At 36.9% G+C, this 27,230-nt stretch overlaps 1 protein-coding gene and 1 long non-coding RNA gene across 7 annotated transcripts in view; one reads left to right on the forward strand and one right to left on the reverse strand.

The window, feature by feature from the left end:
- HECW2 (HECT, C2 and WW domain containing E3 ubiquitin protein ligase 2) overlaps nucleotides 1-11,178 on the forward strand; it is a 392,336-nt gene extending 381,158 nt beyond the window's left edge. For all 6 annotated transcript variants that reach the window (XM_012454051.3, XM_012454049.3, XM_064373220.1 and 3 more), the window contains one exon: nucleotides 4,136-11,178. In XM_012454051.3, coding sequence (XP_012309474.2) covers nucleotides 4,136-4,247 — 112 coding nt within the window. In that variant the 3' untranslated portion in view covers nucleotides 4,248-11,178. The remainder of the gene's footprint in view (nucleotides 1-4,135) is intronic.
- LOC105718400 (uncharacterized) lies at nucleotides 480-25,521 on the reverse strand. The gene is made up of 3 exons (XR_001107757.2): nucleotides 25,432-25,521; nucleotides 22,328-22,555; nucleotides 480-750 (listed from the first exon to the last, which is right to left on the reverse strand). It is a non-coding gene; the product is annotated as an uncharacterized LOC105718400 (long non-coding RNA).
- Between the last annotated feature and the right edge of the window lie 1,709 nt (nucleotides 25,522-27,230).

The raw sequence follows: 27,230 nt of genomic DNA on the forward strand, positions 1-27,230 counted from the left end.
GAGGAGCTTTTAGTTTATTAGGAGGAAAATTGTGTTATGGTAACCATATGTTATGCAACCAGATGTAATTTATGAAGCAGCAATAGCCTTAGATTATGGATTGATAATGGTGAGTATGTCTTATGACTGAAGAGGAACAGAAAAGGTTGTCTAGTCCTTCCCTTTGTGATGAGAACTGAAAAGAGTATTCAGGCTTGTGGATTTATGGAATAAGCTACTAGAGTACCTGCAAAAATACTACAGAAATGGCAAAGAGACATTCAAAGTTCCTGTTTCTCTACTCAGAAACCTGGGAGAATGGAAGAACTGCTGCCTACCTCTAGTTTTGCTTTACCACCTGCTCTTGATAGATTATTCTACTGTATCACACTTAACATCCCTTTTGCCACCTTTCTTGAACTGTTTCACTACCTCGAGATCTGTTACTAGTTCTACTGATGCAAAACAAATCACCACAAATTTAGCAGTGTATGTAAAGCAACACACATTTATTATCTCACTGTTTCCGTGGGGCGGGAGTCCAGGCACAGCTTATCTGGGTCTTCTGCTAATGGTCTCACAAGGCCGAAATCAAGGTGTCAGTGGGGCTGCATTCTCATATGGAGGACCAACTAGGGAAGAATCTGCTTCCAAGCTCCCTTGGGTTGTTGGCAGCATTCATTCCTTGCAGTGGTAGAATTTGTGGTAGCTTGCTTCTTCAAATCCAACAATGGTGGGACTCTCTCTTGATTTCAGTAAGAAATCTTATGGCTTTAAAAGATAAATGGACTCCTTACCTATTAGGATAGTTATTATGAAAATAAAAGAAAAAAAACACAAGAAATAAGTGTTGGTGAGCATGTAGAGAAATTGGAACTCTTGTGCACTGTTGACGGAAGTGTAAAATGTTGCAGCCACTATGAAAAACAATATGATGTTGCACTTCTGTGTGTATCCCTCAAAAAAATTGAAAAGAGAGACTTAGATAATTGTACACTCATGTTCACAGGAGCATTATTTATAATAGCCAGATGGTAGGAAAAAAACTACTGTTCATCAATGGGTGAATGTATAAAGAAAATGTGGTACATACATACAATAGAACATGATTCAGCCTTAAAAAGGAAGGAAATTCTAACCCATGCTACAACATGAACCTTAAAAATACTATGCTAAGTGAAATAAGCCAGTCACAAAGGACAAATATTTTAAGATTCTACATATATGAGGTATGTAGTGTAGTGACATTCGTAGAGACACAAAGTCGAATGGTGGTTTCCAGGGGCTAGGGGCAGAGGAAATGGGAATTACTATGTAATGGATATAGAGTTTCAGTTTTGCAAGATGCAAGAGTTCTGGAGATGGATAGTGATGATGGTTGCAGAATAATGTAGGTGTATTAATGCCATGGTACTATGCACTTAAATATAGTTAAAATGGCAAATGTTATATTATTTATATTTTATCACAATAAAAATATTGAAAAGATAATCAGGCAAGAGAGATGAACAGATGAACATGTAGATCACAAAACAGGAAATGTAAAAAGCAAGAGGACATGGGGGAAGGATGCTCAACCTTAATGGTAACCAAAGAAATGAAAATTTTAAAATAGTATTTTGGTACCATCTTTTAGTCTAATAGGATTATAAATGTTATTTGTGTAACATACAAAGTTTGGCATATAATTATATTCAAGACATATTTCACTTCTCTGCTTCTTCCTCCCCTACCCCTGGAACAGAGATTAGATAAATTTTTATTTAATATTTTATTCCAATATTTCACAGAAGATAGATTGTAAACCACTCCTGGGACTCTATTTTAGTATACAAGTTTAATTTTTTTTAAAGTAAAACCTTTTCTTGTGGCCCAATTTGGGTTCCAGTCTAAGGATATCAAATGCAATTCTGAAATGCTTATTGTATCAAAAAAGGGTTTGGTTTGCCAGCAAAGATTCATTAGATGATTTCCACCAATATATTCCAGAGTTTACAGTACTAGGAGTAGGTGAGTTGGTACTCTCCCTATACCCTAAAACTGATACAGTTTGAGTATCCCTAGTCCAAAAATTTTAAATCAAAAATGCTCCAAAATCCAAAACTTTTGAGTGCCAACATGATGCCACAAGTAGAAAATTTCACACCTGACCTCATGTGACAGGGTGCAGTCAAAAACACAGTCAAAACTTTGTTTCATGAACCAAATTATGTAAATATTGTATAAAATTACCTTTAGTCTGTGTATACAAGGTGTATATGAAACACAAATGAATTTCATGTTTAGACTTGGGTCCTATTCCCCAAGATACCTCATTATACATATGCAAATATTCCAAATTCCAAGGAAATCTGAAATCCAAAGAACTTCTGGTGCCAAGCATTTGGGATGAGGAATACTCAACCTGCATTCCTACAATATAACAGATCCCCTTCACATTCCTGTTTCTAAAAAGCCATGTGGCCACACACCTGCTTTATTATCCCTTTATTATCTCATCGTTGTCATGGGTCATTACTATTTGTGGCAATTTACTGAAGGCAATTAGAGTCAATCTTGTTGATAGTAATGAAATGTAGCTAACAATACATCTATTATTAATTGGTCAAACACTATGAGCCAGTCATTCTATTAAGCATGTTTCTGTTATTTCACTTAATCCTCACATCCTTCTGAGATAAGTTATATAACCTTCCTTTCAAAGGTGAGAAACAGAGGCTCAGAGTTTTAATAACTCACTTCGAATCACACACTTGTTGGTAGAGTTAGAATTCAAATCCAAGTCTGTCTAACTGCAAGTCTCTGGTCTTCCATTACACTGAATCCAGGAATATTAATTATATTTATTTCATAAGGAAAAGGGATTTATCGGAATTAAAATGTAAATGTGACTTTGTAGAAACAGCTTGTTAATAATCATAGTTCCTAAAATTTCATATTAATTCAGGAGCATTTTTTAAAGTCAAAGTTATGTAGGTCCTGCAAACAAGCTGTTGTACATTCAGAATAGAATGCTTCCTATTTCATGTCAAAAGTACAGATTTGCTTCCTGATAAGATGTACTATTTGGAGACTGTCTATTTTTTATTGTGATTCAGGTGCAAATAACAGGAAAACATATTTTTTTCCTATCTTGGCAAAAGAGGTATTTCTAAAAAAGAATACTTAATGTAATGATTTAAATTGCTTTTTTCTTGTTATTGTGAATTGGCAGAAAGCAAATTTTAGCACAAGATTCAAAGAAGTAACAATGGTCTACTGACTTAGAAAAGTCCAGCCAGGGAATTTCCCAAGATTCTAAGCCATGAGGCAGGCCCTCAGAGACACTGGCTCTCTTCCCCGTCCAAGAAAATGAAAAATGCAGAACTGCAGAGTATTGAAGAGACAGCCAGGCATATTTCTTTCTTTCTTTTTTTTTTTTGTTTTTGTTTTTTTTTGAGGTGGAATCTCGCACTGTCACCCAGGCTGTAGTGCAGTGGTGGGATCTCAGCTCACTGCAATCTCCACCTCCTGGGGTCAAGCCATTCTCCTGCCTCTGCCTCTCAAGTAGCTGGAGTCCCACTACAGGCATGCACCACCACGCCCAGCTAATTTTTTTTTGTATCTTTAGTAGAGATGGGGTTTCACCATGTTGGCCGGGATGGTCTTGATCTCCTGACCTCATGATCCACCTGCCTCAGCCTCCCAAAGTGCTGGGATTATAGATGTGAGCCACCATGCCCGACCCAGCCAGGCATATTTCAACTCAAAATGAACTACTCTGCAAGGCTTCCTTATATCCATGTATTAAAAAAAAAAAAGTCTAGCATCAAAAGAGAAACAAAAAACCAAACTTGTCTTTGTAACCCTTAGACCACTCAATAAATGGTCATTTATATGTAATATAGCTTTTAAATGGTCCTGAAATATAAAGAAAATATTTTTTTAAATATCCTTTTTTTTTTTTTTTAGAGAAATTCAGTTCTTAATTCTTAAGGTCAAAATGTCTTCAAGGATTTTTCAAAAGGAGTGTAAAAATTGGCAACAAATAAATTTGAATGTGAAAGACAATCATACACACACTCTCTCTCTCTCGCTCTCTCTTTCTCTCTCTCTCTCTCTCTCTCTCATTTCACTTGATCTGTTCTAAACCACATGCTGTTTCTTGTGTTTTCAGAGCACATACGTGTTTTAACCGTCTGGATCTGCCCCCCTACCCATCCTTTTCCATGCTTTATGAAAAACTGTTGACAGCAGTTGAAGAGACCAGTACTTTTGGACTTGAGTGACCTGGAAGCAGAATTCCCATCTCTGTGGATAGGCAGTTTCAGAAGCTGCCTTCTAGAAGAATGACTGAACATTGGAAGTTTCAAGAGGATGCTTTCTTTAGGATAAAGCTGCGTGCTGTTATTTTCCAGGAACAAGTGCTCTGTCACCTTTGGGGACTGGAGATGAGTCCTCTTGGAAGGATTTGGGTGAGCTTGATGCCCAGGGAACAACCCAACCGTCTTTCAATCAACAGTTCTTGACTGCCAAACTTTTTCCATTTGTTATGTTCCAAGACAAAGGTGAACCCGTACGTGATCAGCTCCACGGTAATTTTTAGGGACTCAGGAGAATCCAGAAACTTTCGAACGTGGTTCAAGCCAACCTGGCAGCACTTGGCCCAATCTCCAAATTAGTGCAAGTTAAATAATATAATAAAAGTAAATATATTTCCTGAAAGTACATTCATTTAAGCCCTAAGTTATAACAGAATATTCATTTCTTGCTTATGAGTGCCTGCATGGCGTGCACCATAGGTTTCTGCTTTCATGGGACATGAGTGAAAACGAAACCAAGTCAATATGAGGTAACTTTACAGATTTGCAATAAGATGGTCTCTGACAATGTATATGCAAGTGGTATGTGTGTAATTATGGCTAAAGACAAACCATTATTCAATGAATTACTAATGACAGATTTTATGCTTTATAATGCATGAAAACTATTTTAAAATAACTAGCAGTTAATCACAGCATATCAGGAAAAAGTACACAGTGAGTTCTGTTTATTTTTTTGTAGGTTCATTCTGTTTATGTTCTTTAGGATGTATATAAGAACCTACCTATCATAATGTATGCATCACTTGTTCCATTTTCATGTTCCATGCATACTCGGGCATCATGCTAATATGTATCCTTTTAAGCACTCTCAAGGAAACAAAAGGGCCTTTTATTTTTATAAAGGTAAAAAAAAATTCCCCCAAATATTTTGCACTGAATGTACCAAAGTTGAAGGGACATTACAATATGACTAACAGCAACTCCATCACTTGAGAAGTGTAATAGAAAATAGCTTCTAAATCAAACTTCCTTCACAGTGCCGTGTCTACCACTACAAGGACTGTGCATCTAAGTAATAATTTTTTAAGATTCACTTTATGTGATAGTATGATATGCATTTATTTAAAATGCATTAGACTCTCTTCCATCCATCGAATACTTTACAGGATGGCATTTAATACAGATATTTCGTATTTCCCCCACTGCTTTTTATTTGTACAGCATCATTAAACACTAAGCTCAGTTAAGGAGCCATCAGCAACACTGAAGAGATCAGTAATAAGAATTCCATTTTCCCTCATCAGTGAAGACATCACAAATTGAAACTCAGAACTATATTTCTAAGCCTGCATTTTCACTGATGTATAATTTTCTTATTAATATTAAGAAACAATTTTTCTATGGTATCTCCAAAACTGCATGACATCACTAGTCTTACTTCTGCTAATTTTATGAGAAGGTGTCCTTCATTTTGATTGCTTTTGGGGTTACTCCACATCTGTTTATTTCTTGACTAATCAGATTTTCAATAGAGTGAAGTAAAATTGGGGGTAATAAAAGCATTGGATTAACATATGGTTTGCCAGCCTATGGGTTTACAGACATTGCCCAAACATTTCTTTGAGATCTATATTTATAAGCAGCCATGGAATTCCTATTTATGGGATGTTGGCAATCTTACATTTTATAGAGGTCATATGCATAGTTTTCATAGGTGTTTTGTAAGAACTGATTGCTCTCCTGTGAGTTAAGCTATGTTTATCATTGGGACGCTCAAGAGGAATACCACTTATGTTACACTCCTGCACTAAAGGCTCGTACTGCAGTGTGGGGAAACGTTCTGAAAAAAAGGTTATAGAAATCTGGAAATAAGAAAGGAAGAGCTATCTGTATACTGTAATTGGAAGAGAAAAAAAGAAAAAATTTTGACTGGAAATGTTAGTTTGTACTTATTGATCATGAATACAAGTATATATTTAATTTTGCAAACTGTTTTTACTTGTTTGTATTCTTTTCATTATAAGGAAAAGCAATATAACACACTTTTTTTAAAGTCACAAATTTGATGATATATAAGATGTTTCAGGGCTGGCATTCTCTAAGCAGCAGATAAAGGTTGCATCTTTTCAACCTTCAATACATTCAAAGATCATGTTAGCATTCGTTTTGGTTTGAGACATTTAGTTATGCTATTTCATATTATTAGGTAAAAGAGATCTGAAATAAAATGTATCTCCTTAATTATTTCTAGCAAATACATTTCTTTAAGGCATCCAACTTTTTCCCAAATAACAGTTCACTTTAATGTGTGAAGACATTCATAATTAGTATAATCACCTAGTTGATACTGTTCTCAGATTGGGATTTATCGAAGATGTACTTAGCATATCAGAACACCATGCTAACTTATCTATTATTCTTTCTTAGTAAAACAAAACAGCCAATAATAACATATAAAATATTAAATAACATTTCCACAGAATAAATTAGACTTTCCTATACTCTACAATTAGAAATATCCGTAAATATTTTCTTCTGGACTGTGAACCCAGATAACTAGGCTTTATGGTCTTGTTTTAAGTGATGCCTTTCATACTATAGAAGACACTCTTAATATATCATATATGTATGCAGAGCATCTCTTAGATGAGAGAACAAGCACACCATTGGCATTCACTCAAGTTTGATGTTTGTTTGATGATGGAGCTACAAGAGTCTAAATCTGCCCATGTAAAGCTCAGCATACAGTTTAGTAGAGTAGACCCCAAGGTAAAGTATTTTAAATAAAATGTGGTAAGTTCTACAATCAAGGAATGAAGAGAGAAGAGAAAGAACAGCTTATTCCATCTGGGAGGTTCAATAATGGCTTCATATATAGATGTTAGTGTGGCTAAAATAATGACATCAATGCTGTTTCTACTGGGAACTAATGGCAAGTAATGGTGTGTCAATACTGGTCAAGTGTTGAAGCCAGGATGCCAAGTACACAACAAGAGTATAAAGTGTATAGGGGGCTGAACTGTGAAGGAGCAACTCAAGGATTTTCAAATGATCAAAGAAATGCCAAAATTAAGTCAGGTCGTTTCCCTGTTTTCCATCATCTATTCTACAATGCACCATTGGTTTTCAGTGTGAAAAATCCCAATCCCTGAGCCCAAATCACTTCTGGGATCAAAACATTTTTCTTGTGCACAAAATGAATGGATCTTGGTCAAAGAAATATGGTCACAATTTTCTAGCATATAAAAAGGAAAATCTGTTTTACCTGCACAACAATCAAAAATGGCAAAAATGCATTCAAGTGTCTGACAGTAATGGTAGAATATGGTTGCATCGTGCTGTATAGTTTCAAAGTGCTTTCAGGTACATCATCCGTGTTGCTCCTCACACACTTTGTAGGGTACAAGTATCATGTTCCATTTGGGTTGAGGCTGATTTTCATGGATGGCCTGTGGCATCAGTTTCATTACTTCATAGTCACAATTCTGTGTTTCATCTTGAGAAATGTGGAGACTAATATTTGTATCAATATATTCCACTTTCAGTGAGATTTCCAAGATGCTTCCTCCAAACTCTCACTTTCTTAAACAGACACATTTAAAATGTGACACCTTCTGAAAAGTCCATGAAGAGATTAGTACATTCATGGAAAAAATTTTTCCATAGACCTATTTGCACTTCATGACTTGTCATGAGAAATTTAAAAAACAGAAGGCAAAATTTGATTGCTTTTGATGGATTTTTGCAGAATAGTCATTTAATTTTCTCAAGGGTTATTTGGAAACAAGATAATGGAAAACACTAATCAGAAGCCTTATTTTATTTTTGAATTTTTAATAGGGATGAATTAGTAAGCCCTGCTAGCTGAGTTCCAGTGATATCCAAGAAGGAACCTCTGCAGTTTCTCATTTTCTCCCATCCTCCTCCCATTCATCTAATGACTTTTTTCCTATCTTTCTACACAAATTTTATTTATGAATTGACCACCTCTAACAAGACAAATATCTTATAATGAATATGGGAGTCTATTCAATTTTACCTTATTCAGGAAACTCCATAATTATGTGAAATGATGCAATGTCATTATTAAGAGATATCTGTAACACTGCATAATAAAAGCATGCATAGGAAGAATGTGGTCTAATCTCCAAACTGAGTCTGAGTTTCAGGGCCTTTTGCACTTTTTTTTTTTTTTTGAGACAGTCTGGCTCTGTCACCCCAACCTCCACCTCCCAGACTCAAGTGATCCTCCCACCTCAGCCTCCTGATTAACTGGGACTACAGGTGTACACCACCACACCCAGCTAATTTTTGTATTTTTTATAGAGACAAGGTCTCAGTATGTTGCCCAGGCTGGTCTCAAACTCCTGAGCTCAAATGATCCACCTGCCTTGGCCTCCCAAAGTGCTAGGAGTAATTATAGGTGTGAGCCACAGTGCTTGGGAGGCATTTTTTTGTTTGCTTTTGTTTTTTGTTTGTTCGTTTGTGGTAGGTCTGGCTGTCACCCATGCTGGAGTGCAGCGGCGCGATCTTGGCTCACTTCAACCTTCACCTCCCAGGCTCCAGCCAGCCTCCCACCTCAACCTCCGAGTAGCTGGGACTACAGGCATGCACCACCATGCCCCTAGTCAATTTTTTTGTATTTTTTTGTAGAGACAGGGTTTTGCCACGTTGCCCAGGCTGGTCTCAAACTCCTGAGCTCAAGCAATCCTCCCACCTTGGCCTCCCAAAGTGCAGACGTGAGGGATTACAGACGTGAGCCAGTGGGACTTGCTCTCTTTAATCTGCTTTCTGATTTAGTAGATGAGGGACCTTACCTACTCTGGACCTTAGCCGTTTGTTTCCATCTTACTGCCATGAGTTTAAATTAACGAGAATGTCACTTTTAGATTCTAATTTTGCAAAACTTAGTTCTTTCCCGTTCATTTGTGTTTTCCAAATTAATTTGTTTGTCTAGCATGGATACAAAGGAAAGACATTAAAGCTTTCTGAATTGTGGCTCAAGGCCAGCTACTGCCCACTGAAAGGGTGATGAAAATGAAAAAGAGAAAAGAGGAGCCCAGCAGTTGTGCCTCCCTCAAGAATGTAATGCTAATTATTGACCAACTGTCAAGATTCAGAGTGGTAACGGCATTCCAAGGAGCTGGCACGAAGGATGAGAATGTGTGTGCTGTCCTTATCATAGCCATCTGGGCCAGAAGGAGCGAAAGGATGGTTAGAACAGCAGTGTAGCAGAGGGAAAGTTAACACAATGGTGATGGATCATCTTAGGGCATGCTGGTGCGGGGTAGGAACATACTTCGATTTGGTTTCTGACTGAGAAGAAGAAAGCTATGCTGCCTAATGAAGTCACAGCTTGATCTATTTGATAAATACCCTCATTTTATAACTTCAGTAATTTAATGTTTTCTGTATTGCAAAATGGAATTCAGTCCCAAAGTATTAAAGCTAGCCATACCTTAATCAGGAGACTCAACAATTAAGCCTGAAATTATGTTGTGGACTTTTTTCATTTAAGAATTAGTGTTATTATTATTGAACATGTATGAAATAAAAGAAAGGGTGCTTTTATTTCATTAAACTTAATTTGTTTTTTTAGCAGACATTCCTTGACATTAGAATAGCATTTGAGACATTTTCATGATTTTTATTAATCTGGAAAGCAAAATCCTAAGCGTGAGGTTGAAAATGGAGACTGAATCAGTGTTTCCAATTCAGGAAATTAATAAAGACCAAAAATACATTTGCTTAGATTTTATCTGCAAAGTCGTTTATTTGGCTTTCATAATTGAACAGCTCAGCAAAATAAGATGGCCTTGGTTGTATGGTTTCTGGGGAACACAGGAGAATTAAATGTATGTATGTAATTTTTATGTCTAGTGCCCTTCGGCAGGTGATACCTTTCTATCTGACTTTTAAGATATTACAAGCTGAGGAGTGTGGATAGCTGTGTTGTGTGATTCAGACTGAATCAGCTATTACTGATGCAGGTAGGGAACCATCAGTAAACTTCTGGTTACTATCACCTTCTGTAAGAAAGAATGGCTGATGTTCCAGAAATACTTTGGAAGGATTGACCAGGAAGGAACACAGAATGGGATGCTCTTTCAGGACCCTAATGCTCTAAAAGATATAATTGCAACCTATTTTTCTCTATATGATAGCTTAAGTAAAGTTTGGGGCTGTTAATATGTTGGAAAGTGCTTAAAATTACACACTTTTATAATAGGGATGCAGGCATTCCAAAATAAATGAATAAAATACATGCATCTCTCTTGCCTCTTACTGAAAGTATTAACCTAATTTTATAATAATGATTACTTTTTAATATTAAGGCTCTGTAAAAAAAATTATTTCTAAGATTTCAGTAGAACACAGGTGGTGTATTTTTTTAAGCTTTTCATTTCTCTTCACCAACCTCAGTCATTATGTTCACTATTCGGTGTGTCACAGTTAATAGTGGTATTTCAATTTTTGCACTGATTTAAGCTTCATATTTATTTAATGTTACTTTTAATGGAGAATAATAATGGGAGATACTTGCTATTAGCATTAAGGTTATATGGCTCTCAATTCACTTTATACGTAATTTTTTTTTTCAAAGTAAATAATGCAGACTGTTGACATCCTAGAAGTGGTTTCTGGGTGGTATTGTATGGGGCCTAGGACTCTGAACTGGGACTAGTTGTGTATTTTCTGGGAAGTCTGTATTCTTATTCTCAACTTAACCCCTGACTCTTTTGTTGTATTTTTTATGATTCTGAAATGCTTTGAGGGAAAGATATTTTAATGTGTACAATTTGTTTTATTTTCATACTGATCTCTATTTTTGTTTAAAACCATGTTGCATCATGAAATCACTTAATCCAAAATAAATCTTCTTTAAGAAAATTGATTATGACTTTCCTGTAATACTTTTGGGGAGAGAAAACTCAGAAGGGAGGAGAATAAAAGTAGAAATAAAGATTTCAGGCATTAGTATGCAGCTCTAGAAATATAGGAGGGTCTATTTTCATAGTTTCTATAATATTTTGTTTATTTTTATTAATAAAATATTTGTTTAATTTTTTTTGGAATCTATTTTGGTTATCCCTACAAGAATATTTTACTATTTGATAGGCAGTTAATGTTAAAGGAATGAATTATAACACAAATCATAATTTCTTAACTCACATGGGTTGAGACTATTTGTTAAGCCATCTTAATTGAATGTTTATTTCATAAACACATATGCACACCACTACCACCACCACCAACACACACATCAATTTAATCTAGGGGTCGCATGTTCATATGCCTACAGGGACGAGGTAGGTATTTAACAAGTGAAATTGTCTAAGTGGAAGCAACACAGAGTAGTAGGGCTTACCTAAAGGGGCATTCTAATATTTTGCTCCAGCAGTTAGCCACATGAAATTCCAGTCTAGTGTTAAAAGATCTATTATATCAAGGGAAACCCAGAAACTCAAATTTTTGTGTGATATTTCCAGATATTTTTAGTACTGGGTGAATCAAACCAAATATATCTACAGCTTGATTTGCCTTGCAGCTCATCAGTTTGGAACCCTTGTTTTAATGGATAACATTATCTTTTATATCTGGTTGACTAGTGGTATAAATCGACCAGTTAAGTAAAATGTTTCTAAAACATGGCAGTTCATAAAAAGAGATGGGGAAGGGAGAAAGGCATATATACATATATATATATATACTGTGAAGGCAGTCAATCACTAAGGGTTGCTCTTAAAATGATCTATGTTTACCAACTCATGTTAATTCATATGAATTAACTCGTGAAAACCAACTTGTGTTAATTCATATGAGTTAAGAGTAACCCTGTCAAGATTTTATGGAATAGATGTGTCATTAAACTTTTTATTCCACATTTTAGACTAGAAATGAACTTCATATATCACATGAGAGCATTTAAAGCAGAAGATTCATCTGCTATCACTGACTGGGGAAGAGCAAGATACTGATTCACAGCACTGACTTCCTGGTTTTTGTTTCATGACATCCCTCTATACCCTTTGACCTTAGTGTGTTTTTAGAATGATAAATATATCTGTCTTCATGATTTCTATTAATGTAAACCTGAACCCCATTTAATTAGTGAGTGTTTAGTAATAAATAATAATGAATAATTCCCATTGTCCATCATGCCAGGAAGTCTTTCATACTGTTCTTTATTTCATACTTAAACCAGCTAGAAACATTGTTTTAAGATTGAAGTTAAGTTTAAGTATGAAGTTGAAGTCTCTTCATACCTTTCTCCTCATTTTCTTGCTCAAAAATGTTTACCCATTAATGACTTATTTCCCTTCTAAATAGATAGCTTATTTGTTAACCAAAGTAAACTTTGGAATTATAAGAATAAAAAAATGAGAATATCTGATAAAGTTATGTTTACCTTGATACACATGAGTTTCACACACTTTATTTATCCAATCATTTTCAAATCCTTGTATGGATAGATCCTTCCAAAAGATGTTTAGTCACTGGTTTTTCATTTGGAAAGGAAAAGCTAAGTGCCAGGTGTGTTGGCTCACACCTGTAATCCCAGCACTTTGGGAGACTGAGGCGATTGTCTGAGGTCAGGAGTTTGAGACCAGCCTGGCCAACATAGTGAAACCCTGTATCTACTGAAACTATAAAAAATTAGCTGGGTGTGGTGGTGGGTGCCTGTAGTCCCAGCTACTCAGGAAGCTAAGGCAGGAGTCGCTTGAACCTGGGAGGCGGAGGTTGCAATGAGCTGAGTTCGTGCCATTGCACTCCAGCCTGGGCAACAAAGAGCAAAACTCTGTCTCAAAAAGGAAAAAAAAAAAAAAAGGAGAAAAGCTAGAAGTTTTCTAAAGTGTAAATTATTGGAACAATATATATTTTCTGTCAATTTATAATGTGATTAAATACCATCCTTGCTACACAGAATACCAACCCTTAGCTGGTATAAGAATTCATATTTAGTTCATATTTAGGTTGGTATTCATTTGGCATAGAAAATGGACCCCAAGTCCAAATTCTTGAGCCTCGTCCACACATCCTTCTCCCTGCTCCTGTCCCCAAATTTCTGATTTCATGACTGAGTAAAGACCTACTTTTTAGAGGCTTTTTTCTCAATATCCAAACTAATCTCTTTAGAATTGAATTAAACCATATGAAGGACCTCTTTTGAGTATAAGTAGAGTCAGGACTAAAAAGACTGAATGCTTTGGAATAAATGTTTGTGTCCCCTCAAAATCTGTATGTTAAAACCTAATTTCCAATGCGATAGTGTTTAGAGATGTGGCCTTCGAGAGGTGACTAGGCCCTGAAGGTGGAACTCCCATGAATGGGATTAGTACCCTTATAAAAGAGACCCCATAGATTCCTTCTGCCATGTGAAAACACAGTGAAAGGACAGCAATCTATGAACTAGGAAGCCAGGCCTTACCAGACTCCAAATGTGCCAGAGCCTTGATCTTGAACTGCAGAACTGTAAGAGATAAATTTGTGTTGTTTATAAACTACCCTGTCTCTGGTATTCTGTTACAGCAGTTCACATGGACCAAGGCCGGAAAGAAGCCAAGAGGTTGCTTGTTTTTCCTAAACCCACATTCACAGCTTGACCTTTTACATCTTATTTCAAGGGAAAGGCAAATTCCAGAAAGAGAAAGCCAGCATGTAAAGAGAAGTGGGATAATATATTTTCTAATACTTAAAACAGTGCTGGTCCAGATTGCCCACTTCAGGTTTTCTTGGGGCAGAGGAACCCTGAATGAAAAGAGTCCAGGTCCTTTTGATGTGTCCAGAAAAATGGGAGGGCCCCCGGATGAGATGGTCAGACGTGCCTAAGACTAGACAACTTCTCTACATTCCAGACTGGCCTGGAAATTCAAGAGAAATCTGCAGTGATCAAATCCCCAAGAAAGAACACAGCTCTGGATTCTTGAGCCTTCCTAACTAGAATAGCACTCCTCCTCTGGGAGGAAGTGAGGGAGAATGAAGAGGTGCTATGCATTTCCCTTAGGAGCCAATTCTAGTCTTAAATGATTGGCTTTCCAGAACAAAGCAAAACAAGCCATTTTTAATTGTTAGCTAAAGAACTATTAACCAATTAGTGCTAATTTACTATTACTCCTTATCAGCATTTCTAAAACTTTGTATTAAATCACCAATAATAATAAAGGACCCTTCCAATATGAACACGTAGCTAGCTCTATTAACACAAAATTATTCGTGTTTATTTTTATGGAAATTAAAATTTTTTGTATGTCAAACTTGGTTTCAATTTGAAAATAGAATTTTTCCCCTTTAGCTTTAATAACAACTGGTTATTATTAAATAATCCTAAGTATTAAAGACATTGGATGATACAGTAAGATACTACTTTGACTTTGCCCCTTCCTTGACTTGCTGCTGTGTACCCTGAGGTGTGCATACACTGGCTTGAAAAGCAATGTATATATCATCAGAGTCTCTTCTTGCACCATAGTACTGATCATTTGGAGTGAAAATGTTTGGGTTTGTTTTTCTCTCATGTGCAATTAGCCTGTCTGTTATGTCACTCATAACAATATTTAAGGAGGAATGAAGATAACAGGCTGCCTGAAACTTAAAACCAAGCAGGAATGCCAATAGTGTGTGGCTGGAGTGTATCTACCTGTCTTTTCCGTCTTGCCATGGAGTTTAGGTGTGGTAACGGTTGTATGAGTGCACGTTAGCAAATGTTTTCTAACTGACTTTGAACCTGTAGTTAGCTAAGGCTTTTTTACTTAAGACATAAAATCGTATATCAAAATTAGCCTGACACCTTGGAGAAATGACTGCTTCTAGGAAAAATACAAGTTAAGCCTAGAGCATCTTGTAGTGCTAGAAACTGAAGGGATTTTTAAAAAGAAAACCAAAAATCACCATGAGAGTCTGTCGAAGGGATGCAGGAGCTAACTAAAAGAGCTCCAGTGGCCAAAGCTGCAACCATTTGGACAACAAAATAAAGTTGTATCTGATTATAACACAAAGCATAAAATAACTAAGTTCATACTGATAAAAAATTGATTGAATAATTAATAAATGAAGAGACAAATCTGGGCAGAAGAATTCCAAATAATTTATGTAGCTACTTCACCCTCAAGTGGGGCTACCCATACTGACTTCTTTCCAAAGAGTACAGCAAAGGAAGGAGGAAAGGGGAGAAAAGTTACTTTACAGTGAAGAAGTCTGAGAAACACTACATCTCAGCCAGATGTTCAAGTTCAACATCAATAGTTATAAATCACGTGAACAGTGTGTGTATTTGATATGAGGTGATAAAAATGACACTTTATCTCTGTGGTCTTTCTTCCCAAAACACATAATCCAAATCTAACCATGAGAAAATCATCAGACAATCTCCAATAGAGGGACACTCTACAAAATATCTAACCAGTGTTCTTCAAAGCTGTCAAAGTCATCAAAACCAAGAAAAGTCGGAAAAATGATCACAGCCAAGAGAAGCCTAATGAGACATGATGACTAAATGTAATGTGGTGTACTGGATAGGATCCTAGAACAGAAAGAGGACATTAGGTAAATACAAAAGAAATTTGAATGATGTATGGGCTTCAGTTAATAAAAATGTATTGATTTCTTAATTATAACTAATGTACCATACTAATGTAATTTGTTGGCCAGGGAAACTGGTGTGAGGTAAATGGAAACTCTCTCTACTAGTTTCTCAATGTTTCTATAAATCTAAAACAATTTTAAAAATTAAAGTATTTAAAATTTAATAGTTAATTTTAACATTAGCCCTAAAAGCAGAGTATGTAACACAGCCCCCAAATCAATTCATTAATGGTTCTTTACTCATAGGGTAACCAGAGGCCAATCTTTAACTGCAACCAAATAGCAAGTATAAGAATGAGCAGAGACAACTGCATAAACACCAAGCAATGAGAGGAATATGAGGAAGCATTGGTGGTTCAGTGGTAGAATTCCCACCTCCCACACAATGGGAAGAATATTTGTTTGATAGGTAAGCAATGTTTTCATTCTAAGCAATATAACTGTGTTATAGATAGTAAATCCGATATTTTGTATTAAAAGTAAATGGAGTTTTAAAAAAACAGAAAAGAAAAGAGAATTATTAGTTGCAGAGAAATACCTCAGTGACAGAATCCACCTAGTAAAGTGAGTAAAGTGCCAGAGACTTGGAAAGCAGCTACTATGGTGCCATGCCTAGAAAGGTTCTAGAGTAGTTAGCCCATTACACAAATGGGTGTGCAGAAATATAAAGAAGCAGTTTCAACTAAGTAGTCAACTAAATTCATCATTCAAGCCACACATGACACTGTTTGTCAAGTAATGGATAATATATCTATTTCTCTTTTTACTTCTTAGAGTAATACCTTCACTTATCTTCTATTCCCAAGAACTAAATTATTTCATACAAAAGACTTTCACAGCTTATTATAACTCTCTAAGTTTGAAAAGTCTAAATATTTTAACTCTTCTTATGGGAATCTTTTCAAAGATATACAAATGTCTATGATCTTAAATAGGACACGCTGGAGAAAATGTGTTTGTTGATGACTGAGGGTCACTCTTATAGACGACAAACAATATTATGCTGTAATTGTTGGATAGATATACAACTGTTTTATCCCTAAATTAAATGGTCCAGACTATGCTTTACCATTAATACCTTTCTAATTCTCTTCCTGGTTCACTAAAATTTCATCTTTGCTTCATTTTGACTCAGATAGCCCCTCCCCATTCTCTACTTTGCTGCCTTAAAATAGTGATATGCTGGGAAATCAGATACACAAACTCACCTAACCTCTGGCTACATGAATAGAGAGGATGTTGTTGACAAGAACCTGAGGGCTATTCTTGGATACAGGATGAAAGTGCACGTGTTAGAGAAGAGTGTGAAACAGTAACTTGCTCACCTGATTGTCGTGTAGCAGTAAAATTTATCCCCCCACACACCTCGGGAAAAAAAATTGATTGGTTGGAACAGGAGAATGGCCTAGTGTTACAAACTATACATATAGTTAAAAGGAACATCTACCAATAACAAGTTGTAATTATCATCCACTCACCATTATCACACAACAAGGAATAAATTTTAAAACATTCATAAGAAGAGGAGAATTTCAGAATAGCTGTCTTTTAAGTAAATTAACCTTTATTAATAATCAAGTTGGTCCAGAGTGGGAGAAAATTTTGCAATCTATCCATCTGACAAGGGTCTAATATCCAGAATCTACAAGGAGCTTAAACAAATTTACAAAATGGAAAAAAACAAACCCATTAAAATGTAGGCAAAGGACATGAACAGATACTTCTCGAGAAGACATTCGTGTGGCCAACAAACATATGAAAAAAAGCTCAACATCACTGATCATTAGAGAAATGCAAATCAAAACTACAATGAGATACCACCTCATGCCAGTCAGAATGGCAATTGTTATAAAGTCAAGAAACAACAGATCCTGGCAATGTTGTGGAGAAATAGTAATGCTTTTATGGTGTTGGTGGGAATGTAAATTGGTTCAACCATGTGGAAGATGGTGTGATGATTCCTCAAAGATCTAGAACAAAAAAACCATTTGACCCAGCAATCCCATTACTGGGTATATACCCAAAGGAGTATAAATCATTCTATTACAAAGACAAATGCACACATATGTTCATTGCAGCACTATTCACAATAAAAAAGACATGGAATCAACCCAAATGCCCATCAGTGATAGACTAGATAAGAAAAATGTGGTATATACACACAATGGAATATTATGAAGCCATAAAAAGAAATAAGATCATGTCCTTTACAGGGACATGGATGGACCTGGAGCCATTGTCCTCAGCAAACTAACGCAGGGACAAAAAACCAAACATCACATGTTCTCACTTATAAGTGGGAGCTGAACTATGAGAACATACAGACACAGGGAGGGGAACAACACACAGTGAGGCCTGTCTGGGGGTGGGGGTGGCAGAAGGGTGAGCATTAGGAAAAATAGCTAATGCATGTTGAGCTTAATAACTAGGTAACAGATTGATAGGTGGAGCAAACCACCATGGCACATGCCTACCTATGTAACAAACCTGCACATCCTGCAAATGTACCCTGGAACTTAAAAATCTTAAAAAATCAGGTTGGACTCTGCTTTTCACAACCCAACAGTCCTAACTATTACATTCTATAAAGCATAAAGTACTGTGTGTAGTACATACAAAGTGCTCAAAATACAATAACTGTAGTGGCAGTTGTCTGACCCCCTACATGAGGTAGGCACTTCCTTACTAACTTCAAAACAGTTCTGCTCTAATAGTCCAGTTCAAAAGGTGGACTGACTTTGATGAGGCTTTATTCACCCCTCTGTTGGAGGTCTCTGTGGTTCTGACCAAAGAGGTGAAAGTCTTGCCCTTGGCTCTGACCCATTTCTCTATTTGCCTTAATCACATTTGTGAGCCAGTTGTTAGACTATTCCTATTCTTTGGGGAGGCTCCACTTCACCTAGTAGGTGGCCAGAAATGTAAGCCTCATTTTCTTGAGACCTGGGAGTAGTATCTAGTCAGATTCATGTAAGAACCAGAAGCAAACTCTCGGTCTTTCCTTGTGTGAGGGTTTATAACCCATTCTAAGGTGCCATGCATAGTTTATAAAAGCATGGCTTACCTTCACCAGAGTGACTCAAATGAAAAGAACTGACGATAGTAACACCTGTCAAGGATATGGATCAATGGGAATTCTCTGCATGACTGGTAGGAGCGTAAATTGATGTTACCACTTTGAAAAACTGTTTAGCAGCATCAACTACAGCCAAATATATGCACAACTATGACTAGTAAATCCCTTTTATGAGTGTGTACTCAACAGAAATAAGTGCTTATGTCCACCAAAACAAATGTTCAAGAACTTTCATAGCACCTTATTAATAAAACTGAAAACACCCAGTAATGAGATTACTGGGTCAAATGGTATTTCTTGTTCCAGATCTGTGAGGAATTGCCACACTGTCTTCCACAATGGTTGAACTAATTTATACTCCCACCAGCAGTGTAAAAGCATTCCTATTTCTCCACATTCTCTCCAGCATCTGTTGTTTCCTGACTTTTTAATGATCACCATTCTAACTGGCGTGAGATGGTATCTCATTGTAGTTTTGATTTGCATTTCTCTAATGACCAGTGATGATGAGCTTTTTTTCATATGTTTGTTGGCCATATAAATGTCTTCTTTTGAGAAGTGTCTATTCATATCCTTTGCCCACTTTTTGATGGGGTTGTTTGTTTTTTTCTTGTAAATTTGTTTAAGTTCTTTGTAGATTCTGGATATTAGCTCTTTGTCAGATGGATAGATTGCAAAATTTTCTCCCATTCTGTAGGTTGCACTATAAATCATTCTACTATAAAGATACATGCACACGTATGTTTATTGCAGCACTGTTCACAATAGCAAAGACTTGGAACCAACCCAAATACCCATCAATGATAGACTGGATAAAGAAAATATGGCACATATACATCATGGAATACTATGCAGCCATAAAAAAAGGATGAGTGCATGTCCTTTGCAGGGACATGGATGAAGCTGGAAACCATCATTCTCAGCCAACTAACACAAGAACAGAAAAGCGAACACTGCATGTTCTCACTCATAAGTGGGAGTTGAACAATGAAAACACATGGATACAGGGAGGGGAGCATCACACACCAGGGCCTGTCACAGGGTTGGGGGCTAGGGAGGGATAGCATTAGGAGAAATACCTAATGTAGATGATGGATTGATTATGCATCAAATCACCATGGCACATGTATACCTATGCAACAAACCTACACATTCTGCATATGTATCCCAGAACTTAGAGTATACTTTTTTTAAAGTAACAACAACAACAAAAAAAACCTGAAAACAATGCAAATGTCTGTCAATAGTAGAATAGATTGTGATTAAGTAATTCATTGTAATATAACTCGGCAATGAAAAGATCAATTGCTGCGTCAAGCAACAACAAAGATGAATCCACAGACAAGAGTCATAACACAAAGAGGGCACACACCATTAAGGTTCCATCATGTGAACTTTAAAAACAGTCAACAGGAGCTGGTGATGATAGAAGTCAAGACTCTGCTTGCCATGGAGATACTGCAGTGGGAGAGGACTTCTCCGTGGCTAGAAATGGACTATTTCTTGATCTGGGTGGTGGTACAAGGGTGTATACATACTTGTTATCAACTGCACATTTAAAATATAAGCACTTCTTGTATGTAAGTTACTGGTTAATAAAAAAAGAAAAACATGTTTTAAAGTAAATTTGCTTTTTTTTTTTTAGACAGGGTCTCACCCTATCACTCAGACTGGAGTGCAGTGGTGTGATCACAGCTCACTGCAGCCTTGACCTCCTGGGTTCAAGTGATCCTCTCACCTCTGCCTCCTGAGTAGCAGGAGGTACACCTCCATGCCCAGTTAATTTTTATATTTTTCGTAGAGATGGGGTTTTGCCATGCTACTCAAGCTGGTTTTGAACTCAGCTGAAGAGATCTTCCCAAAGTTCTGAGATTACAGGCATGAGTCATTATGCCTGGCCAAATTTGCTTTATTTAAAAAAAAAAAAAAAAAGCCTGGTCTTCAAAGTGACAGATTAACGTCATATCCTGGTTCTGCCTTTTTGTTGTGTGACCTTGGGCAACCTCACCAGCTTATTAAATCTCACTTTTTTCATTTATAAAATAGGGGTGTTTCTTTCTTGTGCAGTGCTTTTTATGTTAAATAAGTCCATGTATATCTATTAGATTGGTGCAAGAGTAATTGCAGTTTTTGCCATTACTTTTAATACCCCATTGTTTTGTACTTGTTAAGGGCTAAGTAAATGTTACTTCCCTTCCCCCTCCTGTCCTAGTGGACTGGCTTTATAGTTCCTGTCTGTTATCTTTGGGAGGCTACCAAATCTCAGGCTATTTAAAGGGAAACGATGATTGAGCTACCCTAGCTCAAAATGTAATCCAGTCTTCCCTAGATCAGACGGCCAAACCACATTTTTCTGTAGGTCTATCCATCCATCCATCCATCCATCCATCCCATCAACACTTACTGAGTGGCTACTTTGTGCCAGACACCATAAGTGCTGGGAAACACTGCTGAATAAAGCCGCCATGGTCCCTGCATTTGGGAAATACAATGTCATGGGGAAGACAGGCAATAAACAAATAAGTCCATAATTACCAATTGTTATATAAAGTGCTATAAGGAACAGGGAGCAGCAAGGGACAAAGAAAGTCTCTCAGAGGATTTAACATTTAAGATGAGAACTGAAGTTGGAAGATCAGCCAGTCATTGGAAGATCAGAGGAAAAGCTCCCGCAGTATCCTATCATTGCAGTCCTATAAACATCCAAAATAATTACAGAGTATACATGAAAGACAGAATCGCTGCCAAGGAGAGTCTTCTCACATGTGAACATTGTAACATCTATTATGTTTCTCAGAAGAGTTTTGGCCTACTTCCTGTTCGTTAGAAGTTAGACAACCAGAAAAGTAGGTTCCCACTGTAATAATATAAACTTATTTGAAGAATGAGTTACAGAGATGGGACATAATGGAAAATAAAAGTGAGAACAGGTAAGCAGTACTTAGATTATAGTGCAATATCCTGAAAAGAAATGGGATTTATAGTCTGAGTTCAAATTTTGTCTTCACTCACTCCCTATATGGCCTTAAGTAAGTCACTCAAACTCTGTGAGCCAGAGTTTTCTCATCTGAGAAGTGAGAATAACGATTCAAGGTTGTGTTCCAAGAATTAAATAAAATGACGAATACATTGCATCTTACATATAAATGTATTGCCCTGCTTTACTTAGAACATTCCTCTGTGTCATTTCACAATAAAAACAATTAATTCGTTATACTCTTAGTTCTTCAGTCTTACTACAGAAATGTCAACTTTTAAAAACAGCAAGTACATTCCTTTCTCTTAAATATCTTCCTCTAACCTTAGCTCTTGGTTTGCAATCCTTAGTTCTGTGCTAAATCTTACTACTCTAGGTGGTAAATCATTCCTGATTTTCCTAAATCCCCACCTGAAACCTCCTCAGGCAATCTGGGCTGCAGCAGGAAGTGAGTATGGTCCAGCCAGGTGGGGAGTCATGAACACTGTTTTGGGGCTTCTGGTGCTGCACTCACCTGCAGGTAAGATAGCCGTGGGGCTCGGCCTGGCTTGCCATCTGGACTTTGGATCCTCCAGACAAATTATGTTTCCCTTTCTTCTGCATTGTCTGCAGCTGCTCTGTCGTAGGGCTCCTATAATGCTTCAGGCAAGGGGTGGGGTGAAACAGAAGAGAAAGCACACAGGTTAGTGTTCTCTCTGGAGAGTCTTCTCTGTTAGGGGTCGCTCAAAAGGGTCCACAATCTTCAGCCCTAGACTGAGCCCTGACCTCTGATGGACAAATCACTCTCACGACCTCTGTTCTCATCTGTAAAATGGGATAACACTAGCTTTGCTAACAGTAATCCCTGGATTGTTGAGGCTCAGATAAGTCATTGCATGTGAAAGCTCTATATTGACTAAAATGCTGTACAGACATCAAGTGTTATTAATACATATATATCCTGTGCCACATTCAGCATGTGTGATTGACCCAGAAGCTTTCAGACCTACTCAGGACTGAGCTACTAGAAGGGGATTTTTCTAGGTCAATGAGTAATGGAAAGTGTCTCAAAGGTATTGCCTGTTTTTGCTGTGAAAGGACAACCTCTGAGATAGGCTTCATAGGAAGAAGAATGCAAGGATTGACGATTAACAGATAATTATATACAAAACTAGCCTATTCTGATAATTTCTGTGATTTATTTGGGCAAATTATAAAATGTGCTGTTAGCTTAGGTTAAACAAAGCTCACTGAATTAATGGGAACTGATCAAATCTTTATTTCTGCAATTTCCTGTTCTTAGCAGGAAGAAAAAAAAATGCCCCAGGTGAGTGACAGGAAGAAATAAAGACAACTGATTTTATGCCAATGGAGCCTCTCTCAAGTAGACCAAGATAATCATCTGTAAAGTGCTCATATTTAAAAAGATGCGCCCATAGTTTAGGCTTGCAAGAAATAGATTAACATTGGTCATTCATGTGCCAGTTTTTAAATTTCTCAACCTGTTCTCAAGGTGGAGTGTACTGATTTATGCTTTTCTGTGGATTTCTACTATACATAAGCCTTTCTGCTGAGAAGTTAACTGTGGAAATAGGAGATGAGAGGAAATAGCAATGGGTTGCTCTCCTTGTATGTTTTCCCTAAATTATTTCAAGATACTGCTTCAAAGAATCCTTAATCCGTGGTAGTATTTAAATTGCAGAATAGGATGCTTTTTCCAGTCAAAATTAATTTAAGTTTCTAATGATTCTAGTTAGCATGAAATGGGAAGATCTTAAAGGCCAAACTGACCTGCACCCTTTTCACCTTTGATGTCTAGCAATAAGGTAGTAACTAGACTATAATAGAAATGCATTACAATTTGCTTGCAAGATTGTAGAAGGCAGAACTATTCCAGGCACTAGCAGGTCAAACAGAAAAGAGTTATATTTTATATGTTGTATTAAATAATAATGAAAAGTAACCTAATAGGAACCAGTTCCAAAATCCTTTCTGGATAATTTGGTACATTTGAAATCTGGTGTGCTTTTCATGCCTCTCTTAAGCACTCTATAAAACAAAATTCTCTCAAATGTGTTAGAACATTTCTGTTTTGATTGGCTCAGAGAGGCTGGAGGTACTTGAAATGATTTATAATGAACTAAGCACATGGCATGGCGTCACCAGGCAGTCTCTTCAGAGCCTCTTGCCCATTTTATAGAAATTGCATAGCTGGGAAGTAACACAATGAAAATCTTACACTCTGCTTGTTGAAAGTTGGATCACAATTCCAAAGTCTAAGTAAAAGTTTATAGAATGCCAACATTTTTTTCATCTTTCAAAAAGCTAGATGTTTTAATTTATTTTTATTATTGTTTGTTTTCTTTTTTCTTTTTTTTGAGACGAGTTGCCCAGGCTGGAGTGCAACAGTACAATTATAGCTCACTGCAACCTTGAACTCTAGAGCTCAAGCAGTCCCCCTGCTCCAACCTCCTGAGTAGCTAGGACTACAGGTGCATACCACTACACTTGCCTAATTTACTTATTATTATTATTTTTTGTAGAGACAGAGTTTCACCATGTTGCCTAGGCTGGTCTCAAACTCCTGGCCTCAAATGATCCTCCTGCCTCAGCCGCCCAAAGTACTGGGATTACAGGCATGAGCCACCGCGCCTGGCTGTTGTTTTTTTTTTTTTTTCTATGGCATATAAAGCAAAGGGTACATTTATTTTGCTTCCCTTCTTATTTTAGTTAACCATGGTTTATTTGTAGAATTTCAGAAAGGTCGATTAATGTAAAAGAAGTCAAGATACACAACCACAGAAGTTAACTAAGAAATCAGTTTTTCATAGGACCAGTCAGAGTTCTTAACTGCAAGCAATTAAACATCTCTGGATGTCTGAAGCTGAAAAAAATGTATTTAAAGGATATTAAGTAGTTCACAGAAAGGAGATCCAGGCTGGAGAACCAAAGCCAGGACAAGATAACTAGAGAAACATCCAAAGTCATGTCTGTGGATTGTTCAGGTGAAGATGACACTATTGCCCAAGCTCAGGATTCTACACTGCAGCTTGTGCCGTGGACACAGGAGATGCCACTAGAACTGCTGCTTCCAGGACCTGATCGCCCTGCTACCCCTCCTTCTGTCTCACCGTTCTTCATGGCCCAGCCTCACTAGCTCCAGATTCAAGTGCATATGTGTGATTGGTTGATGGAATGTAAAGTAACTGCTCCTCCCAAGCTGCAAGGAGTATATTTGTCACTTTCACTGTCATGGACTCAAAGGTGAAGAATTCTCTAAACACTGATGGGGTTAAGACGCAGGGTGGCTATAGAGGGACAAATGTCCCAGTCTTGAAAGAGCAAACTGGTCACCATGATGAGAAATGGTTCTGAAGCCATTTGGTTCTCAAACTTTCTACACTCAAATATTATTCAGGACCTCAAAGAGTTTTGGTTGATGTAAGTTATATCTACACAGGTAATGGTAAATGCAGTAAATATGGTAATCTAGTAAGGATGGTCCATAGGACCCGGTTAGTATGGTCAATACTTACCGTATTAGACATTAAAGGCGAGGCCAAGCATGGTGGCTCATGCCTGTAATCCCAGCACTTTGGGAGGCTGAGGCAGTCAGATCAACTGAGCTCAGAAGTTCAAGACCAGCCTGGGCAACATGGTGAAACCCTGCCTCTACAAAAAATACAAAAACTAGCCAGGTGCGGTGGTGTGTGCCTGTAGTCCCAGCTACTCAGAGGCTGAGGCATGAGAATTCCTTAAGCCAAGGAGGCGGAAGTTGCAGCGAACCCTTGTGCCACTGCACTCCAGCCTGGGTAACAGAGCAAGACCCTGTATCAAGAAAAAAAAAAAAAGATAAATTTCAAAAATATTTATTAGTGTATTTAAAATAACAATTACATGTTAACATAAAAACATATTTTATGAAAAATAGCTATTAATATATAATTGAAAACAAACAAAATAGTAATAAGCAAAACGTTTTACATTTTTGTAATCTCTTTCAGAAGACAGTTGGATTTTCATATATGCTTCTATGATCATCTGTTGTGACGTTGCACATCCTGTAGTCTCTGAAAAACTCCATCATACACTTGTGAGAAATAACATAGAAAATGGTAAATAGCATTTTAGTACCACTATGAAAATAATTTTGATCCTGAAGACTCTTGAAAAGGTGTTGAGATCTCCTTACCACAGTTTGAGAACTGCTAGATGAAAGATTCACTTTGTGATTAAAATCAGATGATATACATTATATTGAAACACAATTTTCTGGATCTCTTTCTGCATTCCTATCACATATACTTTTATCTGACTTGGAAATTTCGATTGGAGGTTGATATTGAATTGAACCTGCATCAAATTACTAATACAATGGTGTTTTGAATAGACTGCAAAAATAATAGCAGGGCTATATTTTGATTATTTTATTAGTTCTACATTCTCTAAATTTGAATATTTAAAGCAAAGACAGACTCATTCATTTTTCTAAACAAAGCCTTTTATTTTAGAACAGTTTTAGATTCATACCCAACCAACTTCCCTTTTTGCTATAGTATCTTACATTAGCAAGGGTGCATTTGTCACAACTGATAAACCAATATTAATATGTTATTAAATAAGAATTTCCTTAGTTCTTGCCTAACATCATTTCTCTTCTCCAGGATCTCATCCAGGATACCACACTACACTTAGTCATCACATCTCCTCAGGTTCCTCTTGGGTGTAATTATTTCTCAGACTTCCCTTGATTTTGATGGCCTTGACAATTTTGAGGAGTATATGTCAGGCATTTTATAGAATGTTCCTCAACTTGGATTTGCTTAATGATTTTCTCCTGGTTGCACTGGGGTTATGGGTTCTTAGGAGGAAGACTGCACAGGCAAACATCATACTTATCATGTATGTTATATTAAGGGTACATAGCAACATGACTTGTGACTATTGACATTAACCTTGATCATCTGACTTGAGGTAGGTTTCGTCAGGCTTCTCCACCCTAAAGTTGCTCTCTCCCCATCTCTTCCTATATTTTAGTCTTTGGAAGTCATTATGGGCAGCCCACACTTAAGGAGTGGGGAGTTATACTCCACTGACTTAGGGGTGGAGTATCTGCATAAATTATTCATATTTCTTCTGTATGGAAGATTTGTCTGTTCTTTCAACTATTTATTTATATCAATATGAGTTCATAGATATTTATTTTATACTTTGGATTATAGTCTACTACTGCTTTATTTCTTGTGTTGCTCCAATTGTCCTAGCTTTGGCCATTGCAAGCTCTTTCACTTGGCTCCTGGGTCCCTTCCCTTTCAATGCCCCCATTATTGCGTGG

The sequence above is a fragment of the Aotus nancymaae genome, unplaced genomic scaffold, assembly GCF_030222135.1.
Source record: "Aotus nancymaae isolate 86718 unplaced genomic scaffold, 86718_ANA_hifiasm-v0.15.2.pri h1tg000008l, whole genome shotgun sequence".
NCBI lineage: Eukaryota > Metazoa > Chordata > Mammalia > Primates > Aotidae > Aotus > Aotus nancymaae.